Source organism: Mesoplodon bidens (assembly GCF_964165515.1).
Source record: "Mesoplodon bidens genome assembly, chromosome: 19".
NCBI lineage: Eukaryota > Metazoa > Chordata > Mammalia > Artiodactyla > Ziphiidae > Mesoplodon > Mesoplodon bidens.
In genome coordinates, this window is record NC_138179.1 from 24,885,616 (window position 1) to 24,913,401 (window position 27,786).

Genomic DNA, 27,786 nt, shown 5'->3' on the forward strand with positions numbered 1-27,786 from the left:
AAAAAATTATTTATTTGTTTGTCTGTTTGCTTGTTTTTGGCTGCATTGGGTCTTCATTGCTGTGCGCGGGCTTTCTCTAGTTGCAGCGAGCAGGGACTACTCTTCGTTGTGGTACACAGGCTTCTCATTGCAGTGGCTTCTCTTGTGGAGCACGGGCTCTAGGCATGCGGGCTTCAGTAGTTGTGGCTCATGGACTTAGTTGCTCCGTGGCATGCGGGATCTTCCTGGAACAGGGCTGAACCTGTGTCCCCTGCATTGGCAGGTGGATTCTTAACACTGTGTCACCAGGGAAGTCCCCATCCTTCACATTTCCAGCAAATATTTCTTCAGCACTTGGTCTCTGCCAGATTCTCTGCTAGACACTGAAAATAGAGAAATATCAATAAAAGCCCTGTCCTGCCTGCCTTCGAGTAGCTGGTAATCTAGTAGGCAGACAGAAAAGTAGCCATTGCAATATTGGTAAGTGCTAGGATGCAGGATGTAGGTGTGGGACACCTACCCCAGGCTGCAGGGTGTGTAGGGGCTGGCCAGAAGAAGGCAGGAGACGGGATCACTTCTGAACAGAAGGCACAGTGTGTTAAAGGCCCAGGCACAGGAAAGAGAATCATTAAAGAGCTCCAAGAAATTGTCTACCTGGTATGTGTGTGCTGAGGGATGAGAGATAAAACTGGAAGCTGTTTTGGGCCAAGGTGCAAAAGGACCTTGTAAACCAGTGTAGGAATTTGGGATTTCATCACTAAAACTATGGAGAACCACTGAAGGGACAACGTGATGGCAGTGACTTGATCAGATTTTCATTCCAGTAAGTGTACAACAGTGTAGAAAGGTGATCCTGGAGGCAAACTAGAACAAGAGTGATGATACCTTCAATTGTATCATTGTCCTCAAGGAGCTCCTTGACTCCAGCCTCATCAAACCATCTGGCCAACCATGTCATGCTCTGTCACACCACAAGCCTTTGTTTGTGCTGTTTCCTCTGCCTGGAATATCCTTCCTGTTCATCTTCTTGGCAAACTCCTACTCATCCCTGAAGCCCCAGTTCAAATGCCCCCTTCTCTGTGAAGCCTTTTGTGTTCCATTTATCTGTACAAAATCAATTGTTTCTTCCTGTCTTCTCCCATAGCTCTTAATAAATACATCAGCTATAGCATTATCACCTTACATGATAATAATTTGTCAACATGACTTGCTTCTCCATCAGTCTGTGAGATGATGGAGGGCCGGAGAGTCATCTCTGAATCTCCCTCACCAGGCACACTCCCTAGCATTTTGTTGTGACTAATAATTATAGGATGGAATGATGAATAAGTGAGTAAATGAATCATGTTGCCCCTACATTTACGACCCCATCACATCTTGGGGGGAATAACCCTTCCTGTGTTGACCTCAGGTCTCACTTCAGATACCAGTCTGGCTCACAGAAGAGCAGTTGGGACGTGGGCGAGTGACAGGCTGGTCACTCTGGCTGAATTCCATGTCTCCCAGGTGGTCCAGCTGGAGGAGCTTCTGGCTGTGCGGCACTCCGTGTTCGTGGTGGGCAGCGCGGGAACTGGCAAGTCGCAGGTGCTGAGGTCCTTGCACAAGACCTACCAGATCATGAAACGCCGCCCCGTCTGGACTGACCTCAACCCCAAAGCAGTCACCAGCGATGAACTCTTTGGCATCATCAATCCGGCCACACGAGAATGGAAGGATGGTGAGAGCAGGATACGACTAACTCATCCCCTTAGGCAGAAGAGAATGCAGTAGGGTGAATGCAGAGGAGGGAACATTGGGCTGATCTGTATCGGGTTAGAAAAGAAGGTGGAAAGAATCAAAGAAAGGAAACCGATTTTGGCTTGGAGGGGAACCTCAGCCCTTGGGATAGTCTCTTTCCTTGGGGACTCTTCAGCTGCCTCTTGAGAGAGGGCCCTTAAAAAGGATAAAGCAAGGCAGGCATTCTCAGGTACAGTTTCGTGATTCTGGAACGCAAGTCATGGAGTCTTTATGTTGCCTGGCAGAGGGTCTAAGACGTGGGTAGGATAGGGAAACCCACCGCTCATTCTGAAAGGAGCAGTTCAGTCTAGCATCCCTCAGAGGGTACCTCCCTATCAGCACCGCCCCAGGAGTGATGGGGAAGCTGCTACAGAAAACTCATCTCAGGAGGATCCTAGAACCACAGTCCCTTCCACAGCAAAACCATGCTCACTCAGTGCTGACCTCAGCCTCACCTTCAAAGAATTAAAAATCACTGGTAGATGTTGGAAAGTGTCTGCTGTCACTGGGAGAGAGCAGAAGAGAAAATGGAGAAAACTCTCTATGAGCTGATAGGACCTCTTTCTAAAACAAATGTGGCTTCTGGAATGAGGAAATCTCAGCTCCATCCTAACACCCCAATGTTAGTAGTCATCCCAATCAGGGTCAAACTGCCTGGATTCCTCTAATTTAGGACCTTCCATCAGAGGCCTACAACAGTGGGATTTAATGAGCAGCCTCTCTAATTTTTATTTCACTATTAATGAGGCTTAATATACTTTCCTTCTTATTGGTCTTAGTAATTGGCTCTTTTGTAATTTTATTCCTCCTAATGATTTTCTTATCAGTTTGTAAGAATTGTTTTATATACCAAAGACATTAACCCTGTATCTGTTATATTCACCACTAATGGTTTTTCGCTGTCTGCCATTTGTCTACAGACACTTCATGGCATGTTTACCATGCACTTTTTAAGAAGGAAATATGTCTGTCTAGTCTTTTTAGCACCTGAAATTCCTATTTGGTTTATAACTCTTTCTAACTTTAAGCTATATAGTATCATAAATTTGGTCTAAAAGGTTCTTTTCACATTAACATTTTTTATTCATCTAGAATTTATTTTGGGGCTTAGTATGAGGTAAGGTAGAAAATCAACTTTATTTCCTTCCAGATGGATAATTGATTGTGACAGCACCATTTATTAAGTAAACTGTCCTTTCCCTCTTAATTTAAATTGTCATATATGCAGTTGTCCCTTGGTATCCATGAGGGATTGGTTCCAGGAACTCCTATGGATACCAAAATCCATGGATGCTCAAGACCTCATATAAAATGGCATTGTATTTGCATTGTCCTATGCACATCCTCCCATATACTTTAAATCATCTCTAGATTACTAATAACACCTAATACAATGTAAATGTTGTATAAATAGTTGCAAGTGTAAATGCTATATAAACAGTTGCTAGTGTGTGGCAAATTCAAGTTTGTTTTTTGGAACTTTCTAGAATTGTTTTTTTCTGAATATTTTCGATCCATGGCTGGTTGAATCCACAGATGCGAAACTTGCAGATACAGAGGGCCAATTGTATTGACATCTGATTCTGGGTTTTCTGTTTTGTTCCACTCACCTGTTTATCTAATCCTATACTAATGTCATTCTATCTAGGTTATAATCATTTTGTATCATTTTCATGTCTGATGAGGTAAATCCGTCCTCGATATTTTTCTGTAATTTCTCGGCTAGTCTTAGGCACTTCTTATTCCATATTAAATTTAAGCTCACATAATATTCAAATTTTAAACAGTGTTGGAATTTTAATTAAAGCTTTATTAAACATACACATTAAATATGGAGAAATTGAAAAAGATTTATAATAATCATAAATCTGTATTCACTAAATGAGAACTTTCAAGTAAGTGGAATGTAACTCTTTAAAACATTTTAAGAGAACTTTATAAAAGTAGACATATAGTGGATTATATTAATACACCTTTTTCAAAATTAGAAAGATTCAGTAGACAGAAAAATAAGTATAGACACAGAAGAATTAGGAAATGCATCCATCAAACTCAGTGTAACACGCTGATATAGAACTTTGCATCTTGTAAATAGAAAATATTCCTTTCTTGGTAGGCTCATGGAACATTTCCAAAAAATTAAAGTTTAGTTGGGCACAGAAGAAATTGTAATGAATTCAAAAGTATCAATTTTCACACCACATTGTTTGAAACTAATACAATAGAATTAGAAACAAATAGCAAGAAAATGACCAAAAATAATTTTACTATTTGCAATCAAGAAACAGTAAGCCCTGGATTAAAGGGAAAATTAAATTGCAACCCCTCTTGGAAGCAATATAAAGAAGAATACTTCATACAGAAACCTCTGGGACACATCTAAAGCCAAAAAGGAAAAACTCAACTCTAAATAATTACAGAAGGTAGGCTAGAAATAAAGGAAATCAGTATCCATCCTAAGAAATTATTCAAAGAGTAATAAACTAAACCTGAAGAAAACTGGGAAGAAACCAATACAGATAAAAGCTGAAATTAGTGGGAAGGAACAAAAAAATATAGGAAGGATAAATAAATATAAATACTGGTTCTTTGTAAAGACCAATAAGTCCATTGTGAGCATGATTAATGGGGGAAAGAGAGAGTAAAAGTATGTAAGATTAGGAATTAGAAAGAAGATATAACAGTAGATATAGACAAGATTAAAATGGAAGAGACATATATGATACATATTCGAAAAACTAGAAGAAATAGATGATCCACTAGCAAAATATAATTTTAACAAAATTTACTCAATAAGAACTAACACAACATTGTAAAGCAACTATACTCCAATAAAAACTTATTGGAAAAAACAAGAATTAAAAAATTTACTCAATAAGAAGTAGAAAAAGTAATGAAAAGGAAAATTTTAAAATAGTAGCTGAATAAAATAAAGATAATTCCAAAATCATAAAAGGACACCTCTTAATTCATTTTATGAAGCCAAAATAATCTTGATATCAACCTTTGTGCAGAACCAAAAACAATAGCCCAATTTCACTTATTAATACAGATTTAGAAATTCTGAATAAAATATCAGTAACTAAAATCTATCGGTATCTCAAAAGAATAATACATTCTGACCAAGTAGCATCTGTTCCAGGAATGTAAGGACAAATCAATTACTTTTAAAGTATTAACATAAAGCATTGACAAATAAAGGATAAAATACTTTGATCAATAAATAGATGCTAAAAACTCAGTAGCCATTCCTAATTTTAAAAATTCTAAGTAAAATAGGAATAGAAGGAAATCCCTTAAGTGCAATTAATACTCTTTACCTAAAGCCAAAAGGAAAAAAAGAGCATTCTGAATGATGAGAAAATAAAGCCAATTCCATTAAAACCAGAAATAAGCCAAGGAGACCTATTACCAACATTATTATTCAGATTTGCTTGGTGGAATTCTGGAAAATGCAGTAAGACAGGAAAATGGAATACATCTTATAAATTGGAGGAAAGGAGATAATTATTATTTTGGTGATTATACCACTTTATACCTATAAAACTCTAGAGACAGTATTGAAAAATCACTAGAACTAATAAGAAAATGTATTAAAGGTAACTAAGTATAAAATAAAATACACAAAATTTGAAAGCTTTTTTCTATACTAGCAGTAGTCAACTAAAACTGAAAGTCAGGAAAAAAAATTCCATTCACAATAACAATAAGAACTGAAATGTTTAGGGATACACTTAGCCAAAGAGATACATTGAAAATGCTGTAAAAATTTATTAAGGAACATAAAACAATATTTGAATAAATGAAAAGACATACCATATTATTGATTGGGAAAGCTTAGTATTATAAAAAATCAATTCTATCCAAATTAAGAGATAAATTTCATGTAACGCCAACTAGAATCACATAGGGCCTTCTCTCAAAGCCTGCGTTTTGCAGGATTTTCCCAGGCTGCAGTTTCAAAGGATGAAAACCTTACCTAAGAAGGTTTTATGTAATTCCATCACGTCACAGTTGCCTGTTGAAATGGTTCACTGGGTCCCTTGTCAGTTAAAAAGCAGTACCATCAGGTTTCCTTCTTGTTTTGCTGTTGCTGCTGTTCTTACAAAAAGCTGGGCCAGAGCACAGAGAGAGTGGAACCTTGGGAGTGGTCAGATTCTTAATAGCGTAAGTTACAAAGCCAGTTCTGACTTGCCTATGTACACCTCCTTCTGAGTGTTGTAGCTGTTAGGAAAAGGCTGTTTTAAGAGGAAGAAGATTGATGGTGACCTGGAAATTAAGATATCCATGGTTCCTCTTAGGATTGTTCTCTTCCGTCATGCGGGAGCTTTCCAACATCACCCATGATGGGCCCAAGTGGATTCTACTGGATGGCGACATAGATCCAATGTGGATCGAGTCTCTGAACACTGTCATGGATGATAACAAGGTACCAAGGGGGAAGGGGACCCCATGTCATCCCTAATCATCAATGAAACCAGTCCCTAGGCACATCTGGAAACCTTGATTCCACACAGGACTGGCCCCGAGCAAGGAATCGTTACTGCTGCCTTTATTTTTTCCTGCTTTATTGAGATATAACTGACATATAACATTGTCAATATATAATTGATATACAACACTGTGTAAGTGTAAGGTGTACAACATGATGATTTAAAATATATATTGCAAAATGATTACCACAAGGTTAGTTAACACCTCCATTACCTCACATAATTACGTGTGTGTGTGTGTGTGTGTGTGGTGAGAACTTCTAAGATCTACTCTTAGCAACTTTCAAGTACACAATACAGTATTATTAACTCTAGTCACCATGCTGTACATGATGTTATTCATCTTGTAACTGGAAGTTTGTACCCTTTGACCACCTTCATGCATTTCCTCTGCCTGCCCCACACCCCCATCCCTGGAAACCACCAACCTACCCTCTGTTTCTATGAGTTTATTTTTTTAAGATTCCACATATAAGGAGATCATATAGCATTTGTCTTTCTCTGTCTGACATTTCACATACCATAACACTCTCCAGATCCACCCATGTTATCATGGATGAACCTGGAGAAGGATTTCCTTCTTTTTATGGCTGAATAATACTCCACTGTGTGTGTGTGTGTGTGTGTGTGTATCACATTTTCTTTATCCATCCCTCCATCAACAGACACTTAGGTTGTTTCTACATCTTGGCTATTATAAATAAATGCTCCAGTGAACATGGAGTGCAGATAGCAGATAACTCTTCAAGATCCTGATTTCACTCACCGGTATCTTCAGTAGACGTCTTAGAACTGATTCATCCCATAGAGCAACTTTCACTTTCTTCAGTGGCACTGCCATCACTCCCATGTTTTTAGTATTGTTGTAATTTCCTTCAGAATCTTCTGCATGCAGGTTAATTCAATATTTAGAGCTGAAAAGAATCTGAAATCATTTATTCAAATCTTTAAAACATTTTTCTTCTTTGTTTATAAATAAGGAAACTGAGGATCAGAAACATTCTAAGCCTGTCACGCATCCTCAATGGTGACCAATCTTTATCCATGGAGAATATGTTTTATTTTTTATAAACAATGAAAACTGAATGCCAATAAAGTGGCTGTTAAGCTGGGAACTGTTTCTAAACTTGTTCATAAAGCACATCTAGGTTAAACATTTTAACGATGGTTTCAACGTTTACAGAATCATTAGAATAAGTGTGTGCTCTTCCAAAAGAAACAGGAGTTGGATGAAACCTGAGCTCTTTTCCTTTAATTATCCTACTTTTTCATTGTGGTCTAGTTCATTCAAATCATTGACATCCACTTAAACTTTTTAGGTAGCTTTTTTCCTGATTCAATACACACAACAGGGATGGAGGTAAAGGGGCTACAGAAGGAGAGAGAGAGGATTATTGCAGAAAATTTAGAAAATACTTATAATCACAAAGCAGAAAATAATCATCCTAATTCCTATCAGGAATAATAGCCTAACTCCCCCTAGCTGGCCATGTGACCTAACTCCTCCCCACCTGCCGTGTCCCTCACCCTGTGTCCAGGTGCTGACCCTGGCGAGCAATGAGAGGATCCCTCTGAATCCCACAATGAGGCTCCTCTTTGAGATCAGCCACCTGCGCACGGCCACGCCAGCCACTGTCTCCAGAGCAGGTATGGCCCATGAAAGGAAAAACCACAACTGCTCAGTTGAAAACGGGTGCCTCTAGTGATACATATAACGTTGCTGGCTCTGAAGGAAGCTCCAAGCAGGAGCCAGACGTTGATCATCCAAAACCCCAGCCTGATTCTCAGCCCTAATCCACACCCACGAAGGTGAGCCAGTGCTCTACAGCCAGGACCATGTGAGCATCTCAATTCAGAAATGTTACACTAATGGGAAGGGATTGGCCCCTGAGCTGAACAACGGTCCTCTGCACGTAAGTGCCTCGAATTAGGCTACTTTCAGGCCAGTTCTAGCCTCCATGAAGGCTAATGAAGATGATTGAGCATTGCAATTTCTCACCACATCCTGGTGGAAAATAATAACTTTATACGTTAACTTTCCTGGGTGGGACATGGTTCCATCCTTTTAGGGGCCACCATGCGATCTGCACCCTTCCTCACCATGACAAGTATTGCTAATCAATCACAGCCTGCTTTCCTCCTGAGCCTAGACTTGGCCTCAGGATCCTTCTCAACACTGCTTTCCATCAGCTATTATCAGTCAGTCGGAGATGATCCCAATAGCAAACCCATTTGCCCTCTCAGACCTCGGCCAGATCTCTGTTCTTTTCAAGCCCAGCCTTCAGTACATTTTCTAAACAGAGAAAATAACTCTCTGGGATGAAGAATATCCTGAGATCTATGGAAATGTCACTAAGCTGTATCCTCTACGCTCCCAGGGATCCTGTACATCAACCCTGCAGACCTGGGGTGGAACCCTCCTGTGAGCAGCTGGATCGACAAGAGGGAGATCCAGACAGAGAGAGCCACCCTAACCTTTCTGTTTGACAAGTATCTTCCAGCCTGCTTAGACACACTCAGAACCAGGTAGGCCAAGGGGTAAGGAAGGTAACAAGCAATAAAGAGCCTGTTGGCTCATACCTGATGTCCCGCTGATGTTCTGTCCTGTCCCCAAAGTCAGATGTCCCTAGGCATTCCACCCCGGGTGTGGCAGATGGCAGAGGGGAACACACGTTAGGACGGCGATGGGATGCCTGTTGTCAGTTCAGGCAGGAAGCGAGGTGAGTGAAGAGGAGAGAGATGTAAAGGACCTTTTGGAGGGCTATGAGGGTATGTCTGGAGGAGGTCGCGGGTTGTGGTAGCAGAGACAGCAATCCTGAGACCCTCTGCTTCGCAGGGCACGCAGCTGGCCCTCCTACACTTGATACAGGCCAGATCAACAGGCCTAGAGGTGAAGATGACACCTGTCAGCAACACAAGGGGCCCACTTCCTGTTCCTGGCTGTGGGCATCCATGGTCTAGATGATACAGGATTGGGTATAATGTATCATTTGACCAGTCCTACCCCTCTGGACCCTAAGATTTCACTCTTCCTCCAATGGGTTTGCAAAAGTAAAAGCAACAAGCCCTGACCACTTAACACATAAACAAAATAGTAATTGCTCTTAACCAAAAGGATACTTATTATAGCAAGAATATTATACGTGTCTGCAGAGAAGGGTTCCGCTGTTTGGAACCTGCTTTTGTTTTACATTCTCTTTCTTTGCCATTTGACGCATCATTCAACGAATCAGGTACTCAGCCCTGTTGTTCAGCCCGGTTGCACCATCAGAAGCTGGTGCTGTGAAGGTAACATGACTCAGAGATCCTCAGTTCCTGAATGTTCAACAAACAGAGTCAGTTTGATGTTTCCTGGAAATAAAGTCTGTCACTCAAAATGATTCCCAACTCCTTATTCATTGGCCTGAGAAACACAGGATGGCAAATGCTTGCAAGCGTGGCGCAGAGGTGAAGGGAGAGCTCCCAGGGCAAAATGGCCCAAGGCACTCTTTCTTCATGTGCCCCGCCCTCCCCCATCAAAATCCACCATGTTAAGAAAGAATTTTATGTAAGTAAAAACTGAGTCACAGTTGAATAGTTGACATAGTGATATGTTTTCAGATATTAAACATTTATTAGTTTTGATTTTGTAAGTTTTATACTTCAGGGTTAATAATTATTTTTCCAAACTTCAGCGTTTTCATAAAGCCTTTAAAAAGCCTTTAACCCCTTGTGGCTTGTGAGCTCTGTGGCCCTGGCATCTAATGAGATAAAGCAGCCGTGGCAGCAAGAGTCTGGAAGTAGGCAGTCGTGGTTAGTGTCTCAAATAGACAAGGGCTGCAAAGAGTTAAAGTGACAACAAAGGGGGAGGTTTTAGGAAAATAGCATCCCCTATTCTTTAAGGTTTGCTGAGACACTTGTCCAATTTATCCTTAACTAAAAATTCGGCCATTTCCCACTCTGGGCATTTAGAACAAGAGATACCAAACTCGTGTGTGTGTGTGTGTGTGTGTGTGTACACACGTGTGTGCTCGTGTGCAAGCACAGCTTCTGAAACAAGCTTTAAAGACTGTATTAAGTCCATCCAGAGAAACATCCCCCCGCCACCAGTCTCTGAGCCCCGTGGTTATCAAGGAAAAACCCATAGCTGTGGTTGAGGGTGCCTGCTCTGGGTTTCCTTCATGTAATTCTCACAATATCCTTATGAGGGCCGACCATCCTGCAGATGTGGGAACCGAGGTCCCATGGTGCTCACTCAGTGCCTCAGCTGGTAGTGACAAGACACTCACTGAAAAGTCCTACTTCTATTTTATTCATCACCGTATTGTAATGCCAGCTTTCTGTGGCCCCGTCACGATGAAGCAATGCCAACACACAGTAATTTTTATATTGAACAAGCAGGGCTCGTAAGGGGTGATTATAAACAACTTTATTTTGTCTCCCACTGTTCCTTCAAAAACATTTTATGTTCTCCTCTGCCCCTGGATGAAATCTAGGTCAACATTGCTGATTTTACTGGTCCTTCTTCAGTAATAAAAATGCATCTCATCACTTCTAGTCACACAATCTCACACACACACACGTGCACATGCACACGCGAAAAATTTAAAAAGAGGCAGTGAAAATTGAAAAAACATACAAACTCTCCCACTGCCCACATAGCCCTCCACCTACAGTGGGAAAGGACGGTGTTCTTGACTTCTGTCCTTATTCTACCAGTCGCCCCCTTACCAGTTGTAGCTTCTCACCCCTCAGGGTTGAAGGGGGGGACACAGGGAAGAGAGTGAGGGGCAGGAAAGGCCTTCATGATGGACCTGGTGTGACCTCATTTACCCCAGCTGTGGCAGGTTTGGAAATGACTCTTTGGAAGCCTCTGTGGGTCGCTTGGACCCCTCCCATCCCTGGAGATCCCCAGTATGCCTTCCCTTGAAGCAAGTAAATGCCTCTCCATCAGTTGGTCGCGTACAGCTCCTCACACAAACCCTCCAGGTTGGACCCCTTCACCAGTATCTAAACAAGCCCACATGCTCACGGCCATACCTGGACTCCAGGGTTAGTGCTCCAGCGAGCACCCTCTGACCCTACACTGCAAGGTTAGCAGGTCTCCTCAGGGATTTCCAAGCCTGGGTCCTAAGGGAGCCCCTTTCTGAGGGTCTCTGTTCAGGGTGAGCGCCTGCCTTCCCTGTAGGAGGGGCACTCGTTGCACACCCAGAGCCCTCCCCAAAGTCCTGTGTGCTCATTTCTAGCCCCTTCAGCATCTACCACTTTGATCCTATAAACCAGGAGTCCCCAACCCCGAGGCCACGGACCGCTACCGGTCCACAGCCTGTTAGGAACCGGACAGCACAGCAGGAGGTGATTGGCAGATAAGCCAGCGAAGCTTCATCTGCCACTCCCCATCTCTCCCCATCACCCACATTACCGCCTGAGCCATACCCCGCCCCCATCTGGGGAAAAATTGTCTTTCATAAAACCAGTCCCTGGTGCCAAAAATGTTCGGGACCGCGGCTATAAATCCTTGAGAGCACCAGAGGAATCTCAAACTGGAATCTCAGTTTGGAATTGGAAGAGTAGTTGGCCTGTATTGTGTCAGCACCTCATCCAAAACTGAGCCTGGGGCAGTTCCATTCTGACATTCTGTTACAAATATGCATTGAAGAAATGAAGGAAAGCCTCCCAAGCACTCAGTTTCTTCACTACTCATGGACATAATGCCTAGACTCTTAGACCACTTCACAGCATTGTTGTAAGGACTGCAGCCAGACTCAAAACCAACACAACACAAAACACTGAAGAGGATGGAACGCCATGAAACTCCGAAGCCCAGTGCTGGCAAATGACTTCTAAGATGTCTGTTGATGGTGTTGTTCATCTTATAACAGTGGACCCTGCCTCTGTGCGGCCTGTGAGCTCATCCTCTCTGGGAGGTGATGACGAGGGCAGGAGGGGTTGAGTATATGGGTCCGTGGTGCACTCTGTGTGTACGCCTGGTGGGATGAGAGTGCCCTGTGCGTGTGTCTGTGTGTTCCTGCTCCCTTGGGTGTAGGTGCACCTTTGTGTCTCTGGATACCTGCCTTTCAGCCAAGACCTCTAAACCAAGATTGAAAGTACAAATTCAGGTCAAGACATAGTCACAGAGCTATATTTACGAAAGACAGAACTTAGTCATGTGAATCACCTTCTGTCCTGGCCCACTCTGCCTCCCCCAGACAAGACTCTAGCCCCAGAGAAAACATTTTCAGTGTGTTTGAATTGAGGGCACTCCTCTGAGCTGGAGGAGTGGAGGAACAGCCTCAGAATTGCACCCACCTTGGCTCTGTAGGTGATTTTTGACAGTTGAAACAGTGACACTGTGAGATATTTACTCGTTTTGTTGCAGCTTCCTACATTCCCCAAGGACTGGGGCGGGGCAGGTGGGGGGCGTCCTCAATGTTCAGAGAAGGGAAGCGCGGGGAGGGCATCAGAGGAAAGGAAGATGAGAAAAGGGATCATCTCAGGAGGGCTCCGGTCCCTTCCTTCTTTGCAAAGGGAGCAGACCCCCAAACAGCTGATGGAAACAAAAGCTTAAGTAGCACTATGGGCCTCTATAATACCAACGTTTTTGCTGCTGCAAAACTGCATGAACTTGTCAAATCGTGAGTCCACAGACACCAACAGGGTTCCATAGCTGTCCAACAATGCCTCTAGGATGGAAGAATCCAGTGTTTTAGAGCATATCTGTGTCTCTCTTTGCAGATTTAAGAAGATAATTCCAATCCCAGAGCAGAGCATGGTTCAGACGCTGTGCCACCTTCTCGAGTGTCTGCTGACCGATGAGAACATCCCTGCAGACTGCCCCAAGGAAACCTACGAGCTTTATTTTGTGTTTGCTGCCATCTGGGCTTTTGGCGGAGCAATGGTCCAAGATCAGGTAAGAGGGTGTGCCGAGGCTAACACCCACGCTAAACAGCAAAGATTTGGAAGACAGAACAGCTAAAGTCAGAATTAACACAGAAGCATCAAACTACTTAGTTATCTCTCCCTTTTTCTGCTAAAGGCGTCAGTCCCCTTAGGAGGGCTTCAGGTAGTGAGACAGGTGAGATTGGGCTATGTTTTGAGCTGTTGTTTTTTGAGTTAGTGAATGTATCCCTAATTTCTTGGGCAGTTGCTGATTGAGTTTGAAAAACTGGAGGTATAAGTACCTTAATTGGCAAGGTGATGTGTGTTTTGTAGGTGGAATGATGCTGTGCTGTAGAAGCTTGAGTAGGAGGAATCCCTTTAGGCTTCTTAAAAACTTTCCAGAACAGGCATGTACCACTCTGTACCAACCATCACATCTTCATACCCCTGAAACGCAGAGCTGTCCGTAGAAGGTTAGACCAAAGGCTAATTGACATCTAGGGATAGGAAACCGAAGTAGTATTCATCTCATGGTGTTGGCTGCTGTAGCTTCGTGCTGTTTGGGGGTGTCTTGGCATCCTATTCTCTAAGCCTTGTGTATTCCCAACCTTTTCTTTACTTAGTTTTCTCCAAATAAAAGGTACTTTACCTAGAAACAACATATTTGAGGTTAGGCAGACCAGTCTTTTAGAACTGACTAGCTATCAGGCAGTATCATATAGAGGCTGAGAACATGGACTCTGGATTTGAATTCTAACTCTGCCACTTATTACCTGGGGACCCTGGACAAGTAATTTAACCTCTCTCCACCTCACTCTCCCCGTGTGTGCAAAGGAGATGAGAGTGATGATAGTGGTACCCAGTTCCTAGGATGTTTGTAGGCATTAAATGAAGGAATGCTGTTCTAACTGCCCACATGTAAAGCTCTTAGAATAGTGTTTATTATTAATGTTCTCCTACCACAGATATTCAGTTTCATAGCAAATATCTGGTGCCTTTCTCACAACAGGGGATTAAACCAAGCTTCAAGTGTTGGAGAGTTATCATTTACTCTTTCTGGTCTGGGTTGATTATGGGCTTTTCCAAATAAAAAGGTAAAAATTTCAGCCTCCCAGGGCAAACCATGTTCTAAGAATCCAAAACGAAGGTGAGCTGGAAGAATTAACAATTAATTTAGAATTAGCAATCAGTTTATTCTCTGTTTTCACGGGCTCTGATTATAACATTCATCCTACCTCCCATCACCCCCTACATGTTCTTGGTGCTCACAATTCAGAAAGCAGCTCTCAGAAGCCCCTGGAAATGTGCCTTTCTCCATCTTCCTCTCCAGAGCTAGACACTGGCGGGGAAGGGGGCCACTCCAAGGGCAGGAGGGTGCCTGGACTGGGAGTTGACAGCTGAGAATTTCATGCAGTCTGTTCTGCGGCCCTTGGAGCTTCTCCATGGACTGCTTCTTTCCCAGCTTCACATTCCCCCTTTGAGGCAAGGAGCCAATGCGTCCACCAGGATGGACGAGAGCCTCGATGAATGCGCAGAGATCCGGAAAGCAGAGGTTGTGGCTTTCCCTCAAATACAGTCCCTGACCTTTCGCCTGCTGAAATGTCAGACAGCAACCACCGCTGGGCTTCTCTCTCACGCTGGTGCTGAGCAGGCAGTGGGGTATCAGGATAAAGACACTTGGTCAATTTTTCTATCTCCGTGTAGAAAAATTTAAATCCAGTCAATTCTTTTTAAAAGCCCAGGAGAAAGCATCCCTCCAGGCGCCGCGGGTTCTGGAGCACTTGGAGCTGCGGCGGCTGTGCTGGCACGTGGGGAGAGAACACGGGAGAAAGCTTTTAACAGCAGGGACTGTCCAAGCCCCCCACACAGCCTGCATTCAAGCCCAACACAAAATAGTGCTGTAAATCAAAAAGTATGAAGTTGGCCAAAATATTTGCATCAGGAACACCAATGATGCTTATGTTTAAAAAGCTGTTATTAAAGCGAAGCAGAATATAATACAAAATACAGCCCATACCTGGGTAGAAGTTCTAATAAAAAGGGGAGGGGTGGATCCTGGCTAAATACTTTGCAGCAATCCCAGGGAATTCTCTCTCAGAAGTAAATGATCTCTCAGAGAGCACCGGATTGGGCAACTGAGAACCTGGGTTCAACTCCCAGTTTTGCCATCTGCTGCCAGAGGTGTAACCTTTGAGCTTTTGTGTTTTCATACATAAAATAGGAGTAATTTTCAGTAGCCAGGATGACTTAGAGCATTGTGAAGACCAAATGAGGGGATATTGTGTTCCAAACTCTGCTACATTGTACCATACTGTGTGCCAGTACAGACTTAGTGCAGGAAAGGGACCAGAGAATTGTCACAACCTTAAGGAGATGGGGTTCAGAAGGGGCCTCTTCATTGAGGTCATTGCTGAAGAGACACTCGAAGAGTCAAACTGAGAAAAGGCCATGGGCTGACTCAGCAGAGGTGACCTTGTCTTTCCAGTGTCCAATTACAGTAGACGGTAAGGTCAAGCACCGGATTGCAGGAAGCCAGACAGTGTTGGTGTAGCCCAGCTAATGGCTTGGCTGAGAAACTGACAGGGTAGCTCAAGGTGGAATTGGGAGTGAGGAAAGAAGGTGTACCCAACCTCCTTCTTTCTAGAGATGGTCTTTGTCTTGGATTCTCCATATAAACTTAAAAGATGGTTTTCATTAGGAAGTTAAAGGTCTTCAAGAATTTTACCCGAAGGTGGACAGCTAATATGTTTTCATGAGTAAATATTGTCAGCCAGAAAACAATTGGTGTCAGGTAATACATATTTTTTAAGCTTTGTTTTTTAATTTATTTTTCATTTAGTTTTTATTGGGAATGGTTTTCAATAACACTCTTAGTTCTGCTTAGGTGTTTTGGAGAGGGAAGCACTCTTTTCCATAGTGTAATTCCATTTAAGAGATTATCTAAAAGCTAGTCTTTTTAATTCATGGGAAGATTTTAATATCTGAGAGTACTCAAATTAAGGATATAAACTTTCCACACCTTCCTGTTATGACAGATAAAAGCACAGAAAGGACAACTCTTGAAGTCATGTAATGTTGGTCATTTTAATTTTTTGTACCTATTTTAAATTCTGTTAGTATATTTACTTCATTGTAAATATTTTTTAGGGTACCTTTGTATTTTGCTTTGACCTTGGTTCTGTGATTTGGATGTCAACAACTTCCCCAAAAAGCACCAGTATGTTAAATTCTAATGTCATGATCCCAATCTGGGTTATTCACCTTTAATCCTGCTTTCAGTTTCTATGTGTACAGCAGTATTTTTAATAAAGAATTACACAGAGGAAAAAAAAAGAATTCTATCCATGAGTCAAAAACGGAGATTTTCTTCCTAAGGCTTCTGATTGCAGAGAACAAATATTGAGAAGATACAGTGTCCTCTTAATCTGAATTCAGATCAGAATAAGAACAGCAAACAAATCTGTCATTAAGGCCTATTTCCATTCTCTTTTTAAGGCAAAAGAATTCAATCTCATTTACCTAATAGACAGCGAAATGAGTGCCATTTCTTCCAAGTCCAGATTCATTGCCATGCGCCCGGCTCCCTTGGTCTGTCCTCCTCCCCAGGAACATTTCCTAAAATGCCCAATCTGGACCTCTTCCCTTTTTAGGATTTTTCCTATAGGTCTGTGTGCTCAAAGAGTGGGTTTGCTCCACCAGAGAGTTGCCAGTAGCAGCGGGTATGTTTGGGATGTCTTTTGTGTGTTGTGTTTCAGTTTGGACTCACTAGCTTGAGTACACGGGTGCACAGCCCTATCCTTAGGGGCTTATGATCTAACATGTATGCATACATAGTGCTACCTATTCCTTCCGTCAGAAAGACCTGTATAGCTTTGTCTCTGCTTCTCCTAGATTTTTAGAATTTTAGCTCTTGAAAGAAATTTAGAAATACCCTTTCCTAGAATCAGATGAGAAAACTGAGGCGTGGAAAGACGTGATGTGTCAGTGGTTTATGTGCGCGACTCTCCAGCTGAGGCTCTTCTCACCGCACCATCCTGTGCCCCCACGTGTCAACAGCCACCATTTTATTCCTTCCATCCCTGCCTGCTGTCCTGGATGTTGCTCAGAGCCTTGGGAGTCTAGGGGGACCAGGGTGGATCTGTCTCTTGAGGAGATCTTGGCTGTACTTGCCCATCTTGGGGCCATAGGCTCCTACTCTCCTCTGTGTTCTTACACCTCCTTCCTTCACCCTCCACCTGCCAGTGCTCTGAGATGCATAATGCCAGGGCGACCCAGCCACCTGGTCAAGCAGGGGCACACGTACATGCTCAAGGGCAGCCCCTGCTTAGCTGGGCCTTGTCGGGGTTGATCCTCAGGGGATAAGCAGGAGCCCTCTTTGCTCCCAGCCCTGACCTTCTGCCCGATGCAGGGCAGCCTCTCCAGGCTTCTTGTGCTCTGCAGAGCCTTGACTCCTGACCTGCTTTGTTTTGGCAGCTCGTGGACGACCGGGCAGAGTTCAGCAAATGGTGGCTGACCGAGTTCAAAACAGTCAAGTTTCCCTCCCAAAGAACCATCTTTGACTATTACATAGACCCAGAGACCAAGAAATTCGAGCCTTGGTCCAAGCTCATCCCCCAGTTTGAATTTGACCCTGAGATGCCTTTGCAGGTGAGTGTGGCTGAGTGACCAAGGACGTGCAGTGGCTCTAGCAGCAGACCCTTATGGATGTCCGAAAGGTTTAACCTCACTAGAAATTAGTCGTCCCCAGCTACTTGTCTTTTCAGAGGAAATTATAGGTGCAATGAAGTCACAAGATCTCCCAAAGCCTAGGTAACTTAATTACCAGACCCCCACAAGCATCCTTGGAGGAGAAGGAGGACGGCCAGGAAAGAAGATTCTAAAAGAGAGGCCACAGGGAGGCAGACAGCGCTGGCAGAGGGGGAAGGGCCTGCACTCTACCCAGAGCATGAGTTAGTAGGAGGGTCTCACTGGGTATTAGGGGGGCCCTCCTCCCCGGGGTAGTGAGCTCCCCGACCCCAGAGGAATTCCCTCCCCTGAAATGCTCCGGGACACTCTTGCCAGCATCTGTTTCTCCCACGAGCCCCCGGCACACTCATCCTGTTCCCTCTCCAGGCCTGCTTGGTGCACACGAGCGAGACCATCCGAGTGTGCTACTTCCTCGAGCGCCTCCTGGCTCGACGGCGGCCGGTCATGCTGGTGGGGACCGCGGGCACCGGCAAGTCGGTGCTGGTGGGAGCGAGGCTGGCTAGCCTGGACGCCGAGGAATACCTGGTGAAAAACGTGCCGTTCAACTACTACACCACGTCGGCGATGCTGCAGGGTCAGTGTTACCAAATACATCAATAAATCGTGTGACTCGGTCCCGCTGCTCACTGCTCACAAAATCAGTTACATACTTGCAAATGGTATCAACAGAAGAAAAAGGTGCCTTTAATCAGAATGCTGGCAATCTGAGGAGATGGTGGCCTCAGCATCCTCCAAAAACCATCTCCCAAGATTCTGCTCAGCCGTGAAACTTTTTAAAGAGACAGAGAGAAGTAATCTCAGTTAATCACTGAGATGGGGGTCAGAGTCCTCGCCATCCCCCACTGTGTGCGGGCTTGTCGACGCCTTGTGATCTTCCTCTAGACATTATCTGTTCACACAGTTTGGTCACACAGTTTATTTGCGAGATGACTGAAGGGGAAGCCAGGGAAGAGATCTGGTCATCTGTTAATTACTTATTCTCCATTTCTACTTCTTTGATCTAAGGGAAGAACTGACGGGTTAGGCAAGGCATTGTATGATTGAAAGATTTGAAAGCTGTTCTTGGGTCAGAGGTGAGCAGAGCATGGGGGTGCCTGGTTTAAAAGTCAGTTGCAATATCGATTTGCTCAAATGACAGGAAAAGGGGCTTCTTGCTGAGAGCGGTTTCCTGCAAGGAGCTGCTTACATAAGGGGCCCAGGGGGCGTGGAGGAGGGGGTGGGGTGTCTGAGTGTCCACTCCTCCTACGGGAGCTGGAGCTGGAGCAGAAGTCAGGCACCTCCCAGGCTTGACTCCCAGGGGCAGCACTGTTCCTTCCCCTCCCACTCCCCTTCTCTCCTCTCCCCTCCCTTCTGTGTCCCACTTTCCAGCACCCTTAGCAAGGTCCCCTTTCCCATCCTTTCTCCCTAAGTGCCTCCCTGGCCTGCTAAATTCCCCCGGAGCAGGATTTCAACACAGTACAGGTCAGCACCTTGATGACAAAGAAAACAGAAAACCCACTGGAAGATTTCCATGGACTTGTAGACTTCTGGCAGCGGATGTGCCTCTAGAGATCATTTTATTCACCCCTCATACCTCATAGATGGGGAAACCGAGGCTCAGGAAAAAGTATGTGGTTGCCCAAGGTCACCATCAAGTGGCAAGGCTGGTGTGGCACACCCAGTCTGCTGGCCACATGGAGCGTGCATTTCACTGGGAGTTTACACGTTGGGCTCCCCAGGGGACATGGGTCCTCAGGGTGTGTCTTCAGGGTCCAGGGCTCACTGCATAAGATGTTTCTCCCTCGCCACCCACTTTCTCCTTGACCTTCACCTACTGAGAGTTCTCCTTTTATATAGAAACACTCATCACATTAACCCTAGAAACAGCCTCCTTTTGAAAAAGTGCCCAAGCCAACCTCCCAACAAAAGGAGGGGAGTGACAGGGCTGGGGAGGAACCCTGCTCTCACCCCTCACAGTGTAACAGCCTTGCCCCACTCTCTGTCCCTCCGCCCGGGCTTTCCCACGTGAGACCACGTGCATCCCCACCCTTAGAATGCACAGTCCACTAAAAACGAGGAGCTCAGCCTATGGGCTGTTTGCAGATTGGAAAGTTATAAGCCAAGCTTATACATGAAAGTGAACCTGGTCCGGTCCTTCTGTGGCCCCTGCTCAGTGTGAACCATAGAGAGTCAACCGCGTGGTGCTGCCAGCACTGTGCTTTCCCCAGTTCCCATGTGAGACAACAGCTCACTCCCCACCTTCTTTCTGCACCACTTTGCCAGCTCTTCCAGGGTTGGGATCCAGCCAGCTCCTCATGCTAGTGGGGGCTGCACTCTCTCTACCTCTCACAGCAGGTTAGCGCCTGAAGCCTGTGGATGGAAGTTAAGGTCATCCCCCATCCCCGCCTCAGGGACAGGGAGACTTCACCTCTTTGTCAAATCAGCCTCTGGGCTTCATCCCCTGCTGGGCTGGTAAAAGTTTCACCACTTGGGTCCCAATCTAGCAATTGACTGTCATTCCCGCCTAGATAACAAGACAAACTGAAGTGATGGAGACTTGTATTAGAACGTCACTAGTTTGTCAATGATGTGAGCATCTCCTGTTTGAGAAAGAACACTCCGATTTTTTTCTGCTCTTCACAATGTGAGCAGTTATAGACACGATGCACTTTTAAATTTAATTGTTTTCTTAAGTCTACACAGTCAGCGAAACAAATCAAGCCTTGGTCTGTGTGTTTACCAGTTTCTGATGTGTAATTACTCCCACCATGACCAATTTCAGGCGACCCCCACCATGTCCGTGAACATGGAGTTGGAAAGAGAAGCACAGCAGAGCACCATGCATCCTATTTCCGCTCTGCAGATTCAGTAGGTGGACATAACCTCAAGAGCACAGATAATGGTAAATGTAGTCAAATAATTTGCACCTGATGAGTTTTGAATACTCATTACCTTTGTTTTTAATATAATTTACTTACTTGTAAGTTTATCTAATTTATGTTTTTAAATAATGGCTGTGTTGAACCACCAGCTTACTAAGTTCCCTGTTTTAACAGTCAGCTCTCAAGAGGCAACTCCAGCAAACCACTAACTTCATCTTGACTCCATGACACCTCAGCCACCATCAAGCCACACAATGTCATAACCTTCCACCATGGCCTGGCACCGTCACGTTCACACCCGCAGTGGTCATAAGCAGACTTCACATGCCTGGCTGGTTCACATCCTAACACTATTTTGCTACTGAACATATATACCTCTACACTTACTTGCAAGCCTTGAGTCCAGTGACTGATCAGATTATCAGGTCTGCCCACTCTTACTACTACTATAGCTACACTGATAATAGTAATAATAATAACTGATATTATCAAACATTCACCAGGGGTGTGTCAGGCACTAACCTGAGATTAGACTTTTACACGTTTTTAAATCATTTAATCTTGTACAACCTTGGAAAGTATTTGTATAACCCCCATGTTATAGATGAGAAAACCAAGGCACAGAGAAGTTAAATAAGCTACTTGCGGCTACACAGCAAGTGTGGTGGACCAGGGTTTGAACCCAGACAGTCCGACTTCAGATCCTGTGCTCTTAACCATTAAGCTATACTACCTCCCTGATAAGAAACACTTTGGAAACTGAAATAAATATTTGATAATATTACTAAATAAGTAGATAGATAATAAATATTTGATAAAATTATTATTAGTGGTACTATTTGAGTAGTCTAGAGAAATTGTTTTCTAGCGTCATGTTATAATGATTTTATAATGTAAAAAAATACTTTAACCAGAGAGTGAAAATTCATAGCCAAGGAAAAGGAGAGGAGTATCATACTCTTGACTCTGAAAGATACTGGATTCCCTTACTTGGAACCTCCCATCCATTACTTCAGTCACAGTCCAAACAAGTTTTCTTATTTGGCTTCTTAGCTGAAAACATTTTAGAAGCAACAAAACGGCAGGGGAAAGGGTGCTACCAACAATTAGAAAAGTGGGAGCAAAGAGCCTGGTATCCAACAGGAAATAGAAAACATAAAAAGGAGGTGCAGCAACCCAAAGGGTAGCTGCTCTGGCATCAGAAAGGTGGCAAACTGTCCCACCCACATCAGGAGCCCATCACTCTTTTGAAGCCCAACATTTTCATTGCTGTTTGTACTGAAGACCCTTGGAATTAAGAGAAGATTCAATGTGATGTGGTGTAGTCTGCTTTAAAGGCCAGATAGTACACCCAGACAGATGTGCAAAATGTGTGTTTATAATGTGTCTGTAATGTAAAAGACGGGAAATAGCCTAATTATCCATATGATGGAATGCTAAGCATTGTTACAAAGAATGAGGAAAGTCTGTATGAATTGAGTTGGAACCATTTCCACACTGTTTATTGAGTGAGAAAAGCAAGATACAGAACAGTGTATATAGTATGCTCCAAAGTATATCTTGTTTAAAAAGAGATATATAAAAATTTACATATATATACACACACACTCATACATCTATGCTTGTATGTACTAAGAATATCTCCAGGAGGACACACAAGAAACAGCTGTTGCCCCTGGCAAGGGGAACTGGATGCTAAGAGTGGGATGGAGAATGACTTAAACTTTTTAAAAATTATGAAATATTTCAAGCATGCAGAAAAGTACAGAAAATAGTGTAACAGATGCCCATGTACCCACAACCCAGATTTCACAGATGTTAACATTTTGTCATTTTGCTATGGATCTTAGCATTTTAAGTACAGCCAACATACCACCCCCATCCCTTCCTCTGTTTTGCCCCTCATTAACCAGACTAGGACCACTAGAGTTGATGTGCATTACTCAGAATTTACGCTTTTGATACATATATGTACCCATAAAATACACCATGTTGTTGTGTGTATTTAAATTTTAAATATGTATCATACTGTAACTTCTTTGGTAACTTGCTTTTTTCATCATTGTCTTTTAATGCATGCAGAACTTTTTCATTGGTTTTTCACTGCTGCATAGAATTCCCTTGTGTGAATAAATCACAGCTCATTTATCCATTTTCCTACTAAAAGGCAGCATAATTTTTTAACATTTTCCCTTTTAAAAAACATTTTTTGAGTTATAATTGACATACAATACATGGCACACATTAAAGTATACAATCTGATACATTTTGAAATATTTACCTATCATGAAACCATCACTACAATCAAAATAATGAATACATCCATCACCTCCGTGAGTCCCTCACCTCCCTTGGTAATCCCTCCCTCCCTCCCAACCCCCCCGCCCCCGCCCCCCCGACCCTGTCCTGTGCCTAAGGCAACCACTGGTCTGTTTCTGTCACAATAGGTTAGTTTGCATTTTCTAGAATTTTATACAATGTATACAATTTTATACAATTATACAATGGAATCATCATACAGTAGGCCCTCTTTTTTGTCTGGGTCCTTTCACTCAGCATGATTTTGAGATTTATCCATGTTGTTGAGGGTACAATAGTTCATTCTTTTCATTCCTGAATAGCAAGATAAAATATGTAAAACACTCAAAATGGTTCCTAGCATACAATAAGTGCTCAGTAAATGGAAGCTGTTATTCTAACAATATTAAAATCCTTCTCAAATTTAAAAATCTATAAATATTATGCAATAATCTCTAAGCCCCAACTGCCAGAACAAAAGGAACACAAGCAAACCCCTTTTGCTTGAAAAAGGCATTTAACATAAACTATGCTAAAACAAAAATAATGTTTTTGGAAAAAATGTTCCAGCTTTCAAATGGGCAGTAACTTCACCCCAGCATGTCAATTCACTGAGGTCTCCAGGGGGATGTTTTGCAGGTCACTCATCCTGCTAGTCCATTGAATGCCATTTTTCTCAAAATCAGATGTTCTTTTATAGAGAAGGCAGCTGCTTGATATTCCCTGCATCTCTCCTCTGTTATTGCATCCAGGTCTGGGGTCTCCATTGAGTATTTTTCTAAACTCAGATTCAAAATTCTTTTAAATACAAATGCAGGTTGTGTTTCAAGGCATTCACATTGCTCACCAGTGCAGATAGCACTTGCTTTATTTGAAGTTTATACTCTGCCAAACCACTGTATTATCAGTAATGCTTTTGACTGCAAGCCGCAGAAAATCTGATGATAGTGACATAAACAGAGATTCTTTTTTCATGCAACAAGAAGTCTTGAGGTAGGCAGTTGCTAATGCTAAATCAATGGTTCAATGATATTGAGGCTATAGTAACTATTAGTCTCTTAGATGGTACCTCAGGGTAGCAGAGTGGCTGCTGCTCCGGCCATCACATCTGCATTCCAAATGGAAAAAAAAAGATAAAGGGAAGAGTTAGTGCCCATGTCAGGAAATGATAGCTCTCCAGGAACCCCAATGTGGACTTATGTGTGTGTGTTAACTGTTCAGAACTGTGTCACATGGCCACCTCAGCTGGAAAGTGACTAAGGAGAAGGAAGTAGGAAATGGTGTCCATCACGGATCTGATGATCTTTATTTTTACAAGATGAGAAAATGAGGCTTTAGAGGTGTTAAGGGACTTCCCTCAAAGTCACACAGTGAGTTAATAGCCAGGCTGTCTTATTTCACTGAGCTACAGCGTCCATCCACTTTGATAAGACAGTAAGTCATGCATCTAAATTTCCATAATAGAATGCCAGCTTTGCTTCCGTTCATCTGATATCTGGAGCACATGGACGTCTCTGCCTTTGACAGTAAATAAAATAGGGCCTTCACGTGGTCACTGAAACTCTCAGACTTCACATGATTATTCACCAGCAGCTGCACAAATCGCAGATTAATAACACTGACACCTTGGCTGAGAGAGGCAGATCTCCGTTCCTCTAGCTGCTCTAAATGCCACAGATGCAGTTGCACTGCTTTCTTTCCCTTTGCTGAGTTACCATTTAATGATCCACCCTTTGGTGTTGATTGAAAGTTAGGACAATAAAAGATAATTTTCAGGGTTTTTTTTTAATATCTCCATGCCCATTTTGCAGCATGATACACCTTTTGTAAGTTTCCACGATATATGCCTTTTAGAATTGAGTGCCTGAAAAGTTTTTTCATACAAAAGTAGAGATGGGTTTATACCAGTGATCTGGGGTGACATGGTTACTGTAATTAAACACAGATTTAGTTCTGAGCTTTCAAGGAGGCAGTTCATAAAGAACAATGTGACCATTTTTATTTGGTTACAGTAACTATGTCATCCCTGATTACTGGTACCAATAAGTTTCTTCTATATTGTTTTGGAATCCCTTTTTAGCCGTTATTTTAATTGGTCTATTTTATGTCTGTTGAAATAACTTAAGCCTTTTCTCATTCATTTTGAAAATATAAGGAATTTTTAAAACTAAAAGAATTTGCAATAACCCATAAACAGGACAGTTTAGAAAGGGAAAAGGAGAGGTAAAGAACTGGGTCACAGCATCACTGGGCTTATATTTGCAGTGTAAAGTGAGTGAGCCAAAATGATGCTCGTCACAGTCCTGAATTCTCCTGCCATCCAACTGTGATTTGAAGTATTAGTTCAACAAATATTTGAGTGCGTAATTATGCTTATTAGATAGGAACTCAGGTGTCTGAGTCCTTGTGTAAAACAAATCTCCATCACCTATTCATTAAAAGTTTAAGGTTGGACAGGACCTTGAAGAATATCTGATCAAACTCTTGACCTCAAAGGAGCATTACGTTATCACAGATAGACAACTCTCGCCACTTGCCTGAATATCTTCCAAAAAGAAGATGACACAAAATTAAATCATCAAAGACCATCTAGTGGGCAAGACACTCTACCTGGAATGGGGGGAGGGGGTTTCAAAGTATAAGGAAATTGAAAACAACATGTTTCATACTATAGGGAAACCATTCCATAAATTTTGGCACCTCCAAATTATAGAACACAATGCAGCAATTAAAAATCATGTTTTGGGAGGTTAAGTATTATCATATAAAGAGGTTTACAATATGAGAAATGAAAAAAACATATACAGGCAGAATATACAGTACAATTCCAATTTTGTAAAGGAAAAAATCTAACAGAGCAAATAGACTAGAATGAAATACACCAAAATATTGAATGTAATGCTTACTGCTAGGTGATAGAATTATGGGCAATTTTCATTTTCATCTTTATGATTTTCTATGCTTTTCAATTTTTATATAATGAATATGTATTATTTTATAATCATGCAAAGTATGTTATTTTTTGAAAGAATAAATCAAAAGCCCTTACAATATAACTGAAATATCTTAATGTGAAAAATTGGATAATATGAAAGGAAAATAGTTCAAACATAGATACACAAATCATGTCAGTGCAAAGTAAGACAGTTAATTATTAATGATCTCTGTCAAAAACATGGTCAGGCAATGAGTTAACTAAACCTGGGATTTCTGAAGGGCGGAAGCCAGGTCGTAGTAAAGTTTAAGAAGTACCTTGCTGTGGTGGTTACATAAGATGCCATAGTCAGACAGACCTGGGTTAGAATCCTGGCTTTGCCCCCAGTAGCTGTATGACCTTGGATAAAGCCCTTTTACTTCCCTAAAGCTCAGTTTTCTCATTTGTTGAAAGAAGTTTTTAAAGGTGATGACAATGCATGCTAGGGCTGCTCTGAGGGGTCAGTGATATGGTGCACATCCAGTCCTCCATACAAAGCCAGGTCCCTAGTGATGCTCTGTGAGTGAATGAATGCACGGCTCTGGTGCTCAGAGACTGGAGGAATCGTGGGACTGCAGTGGTCAAGGAAGCCCTGGAGAAGGGTTGGGACATAAGGGTTCACAAGCCCTCTCTTCCTCAGTGATATGAAAGAAGCACTGAAATGAGTATCAACAGCCCTGGGTTCTAATTACAGCGCAGCATTTAGCCTGCCTTAGCCTCTGTTTCCTTAGTTACAAAGAGGGGATGATAAGTCTTTCTTTGCCTATTCATGGAGTTTGTTATCATAATAAAAGTCATTCATTCATTCATTCTTTAATAATTTTTTGAATACCCTCCTTTGTGCTAAATAGTATTCTAGGTGCTGGGGTTATGACAGTGAACAAAACAGAGAAAGATTCCTGGCCTTGTGGAGTTTATAATGTGGAGGAAGGGAGATAAATAAACAAGATGAATAAGAAAGATATAGAGGATATTAAGTGGTAATAAGTGTTATGGAGAAAAATGAAGCAGGAGCAGGGAGTAGGAGGTGGGGTTTTAATTTGGGCTTGAGTGCCAGGAAAGAGCTTGCTGAGAAGATGGCATTTGAGTAAATAAATGCATAATGGGAGTGAAGGAGCAAACTTCTGGCATTTGGGAGAAGAGGACTGCAGACAGAGGAAGCAGCCAGAGCAAAGGCCCCGAGGCCGGGAGTGCCTAGTGAGTCAGAAGCAGGATGGCTGGAGCAGAGGGAGTGAAGAGAGGAGCAGTGGCAGAGAAAAACCGAGATGCGTGGTTCCCCAAGTAACCAGACTGGCTTTTGCTCCAAGTGAGATGGGACACCACCCGAGGGTTTTAACCAGGGGACTGGCACGGTCTGATTTACATCTTACAAGAATACCCCTGTCTGCTGTCTTGAGAATATAGCGTAAGGATCTAGGGCAAAAGCAGCAAGACCATTTGGGTGGATGTCACAGTCACCAGGTGAGAGCCTCGGACAAGGATGGTAGCAGTGGAGACAGTGAAATGAGGTAACAAACAGGAACCCACTTTGAAAATGAAGCAGCTCTTCAATGCACAGTGGTGGTGAAACGGTGCAGGAGGGATGGTGTGAATCAAAACACGGGGCAGCTGCTGCTCCTCCACGTGGCCACAGGCTGACCGCCCAGCCGTTCCCGATGGAGAAATGCAGTAAGACTGCACAGGTGAGCTCCAGGGCTGGGTATGGCCTTGTGTGCAACAGTGCAGAACCTGGAAAGTTGGTGGGAGGGTCACATTTCTTGATATGTCTCATTTGTTTAGTGCCTTCAACATCAACATTTTT

The 27,786-nt window shown here is 42.9% G+C and overlaps 1 protein-coding gene across 1 annotated transcript in view; it reads left to right on the forward strand.

Moving 5' to 3' along the window:
- The window catches only part of DNAH9 (dynein axonemal heavy chain 9), a gene marked incomplete at its 5' end in the record, with an annotated part of 303,352 nt that overhangs the window by 140,267 nt on the left and 135,299 nt on the right, over positions 1–27,786 (forward strand). The window contains 7 exons of the mRNA XM_081219032.1: positions 1,486–1,696; positions 6,057–6,184; positions 7,787–7,895; positions 8,627–8,774; positions 12,963–13,137; positions 17,580–17,753; positions 18,219–18,426. Coding sequence (XP_081075158.1) covers positions 1,486–1,696; positions 6,057–6,184; positions 7,787–7,895; positions 8,627–8,774; positions 12,963–13,137; positions 17,580–17,753; positions 18,219–18,426 — 1,153 coding nt within the window. The remainder of the gene's footprint in view (positions 1–1,485; positions 1,697–6,056; positions 6,185–7,786; positions 7,896–8,626; positions 8,775–12,962; positions 13,138–17,579; positions 17,754–18,218; positions 18,427–27,786) is intronic.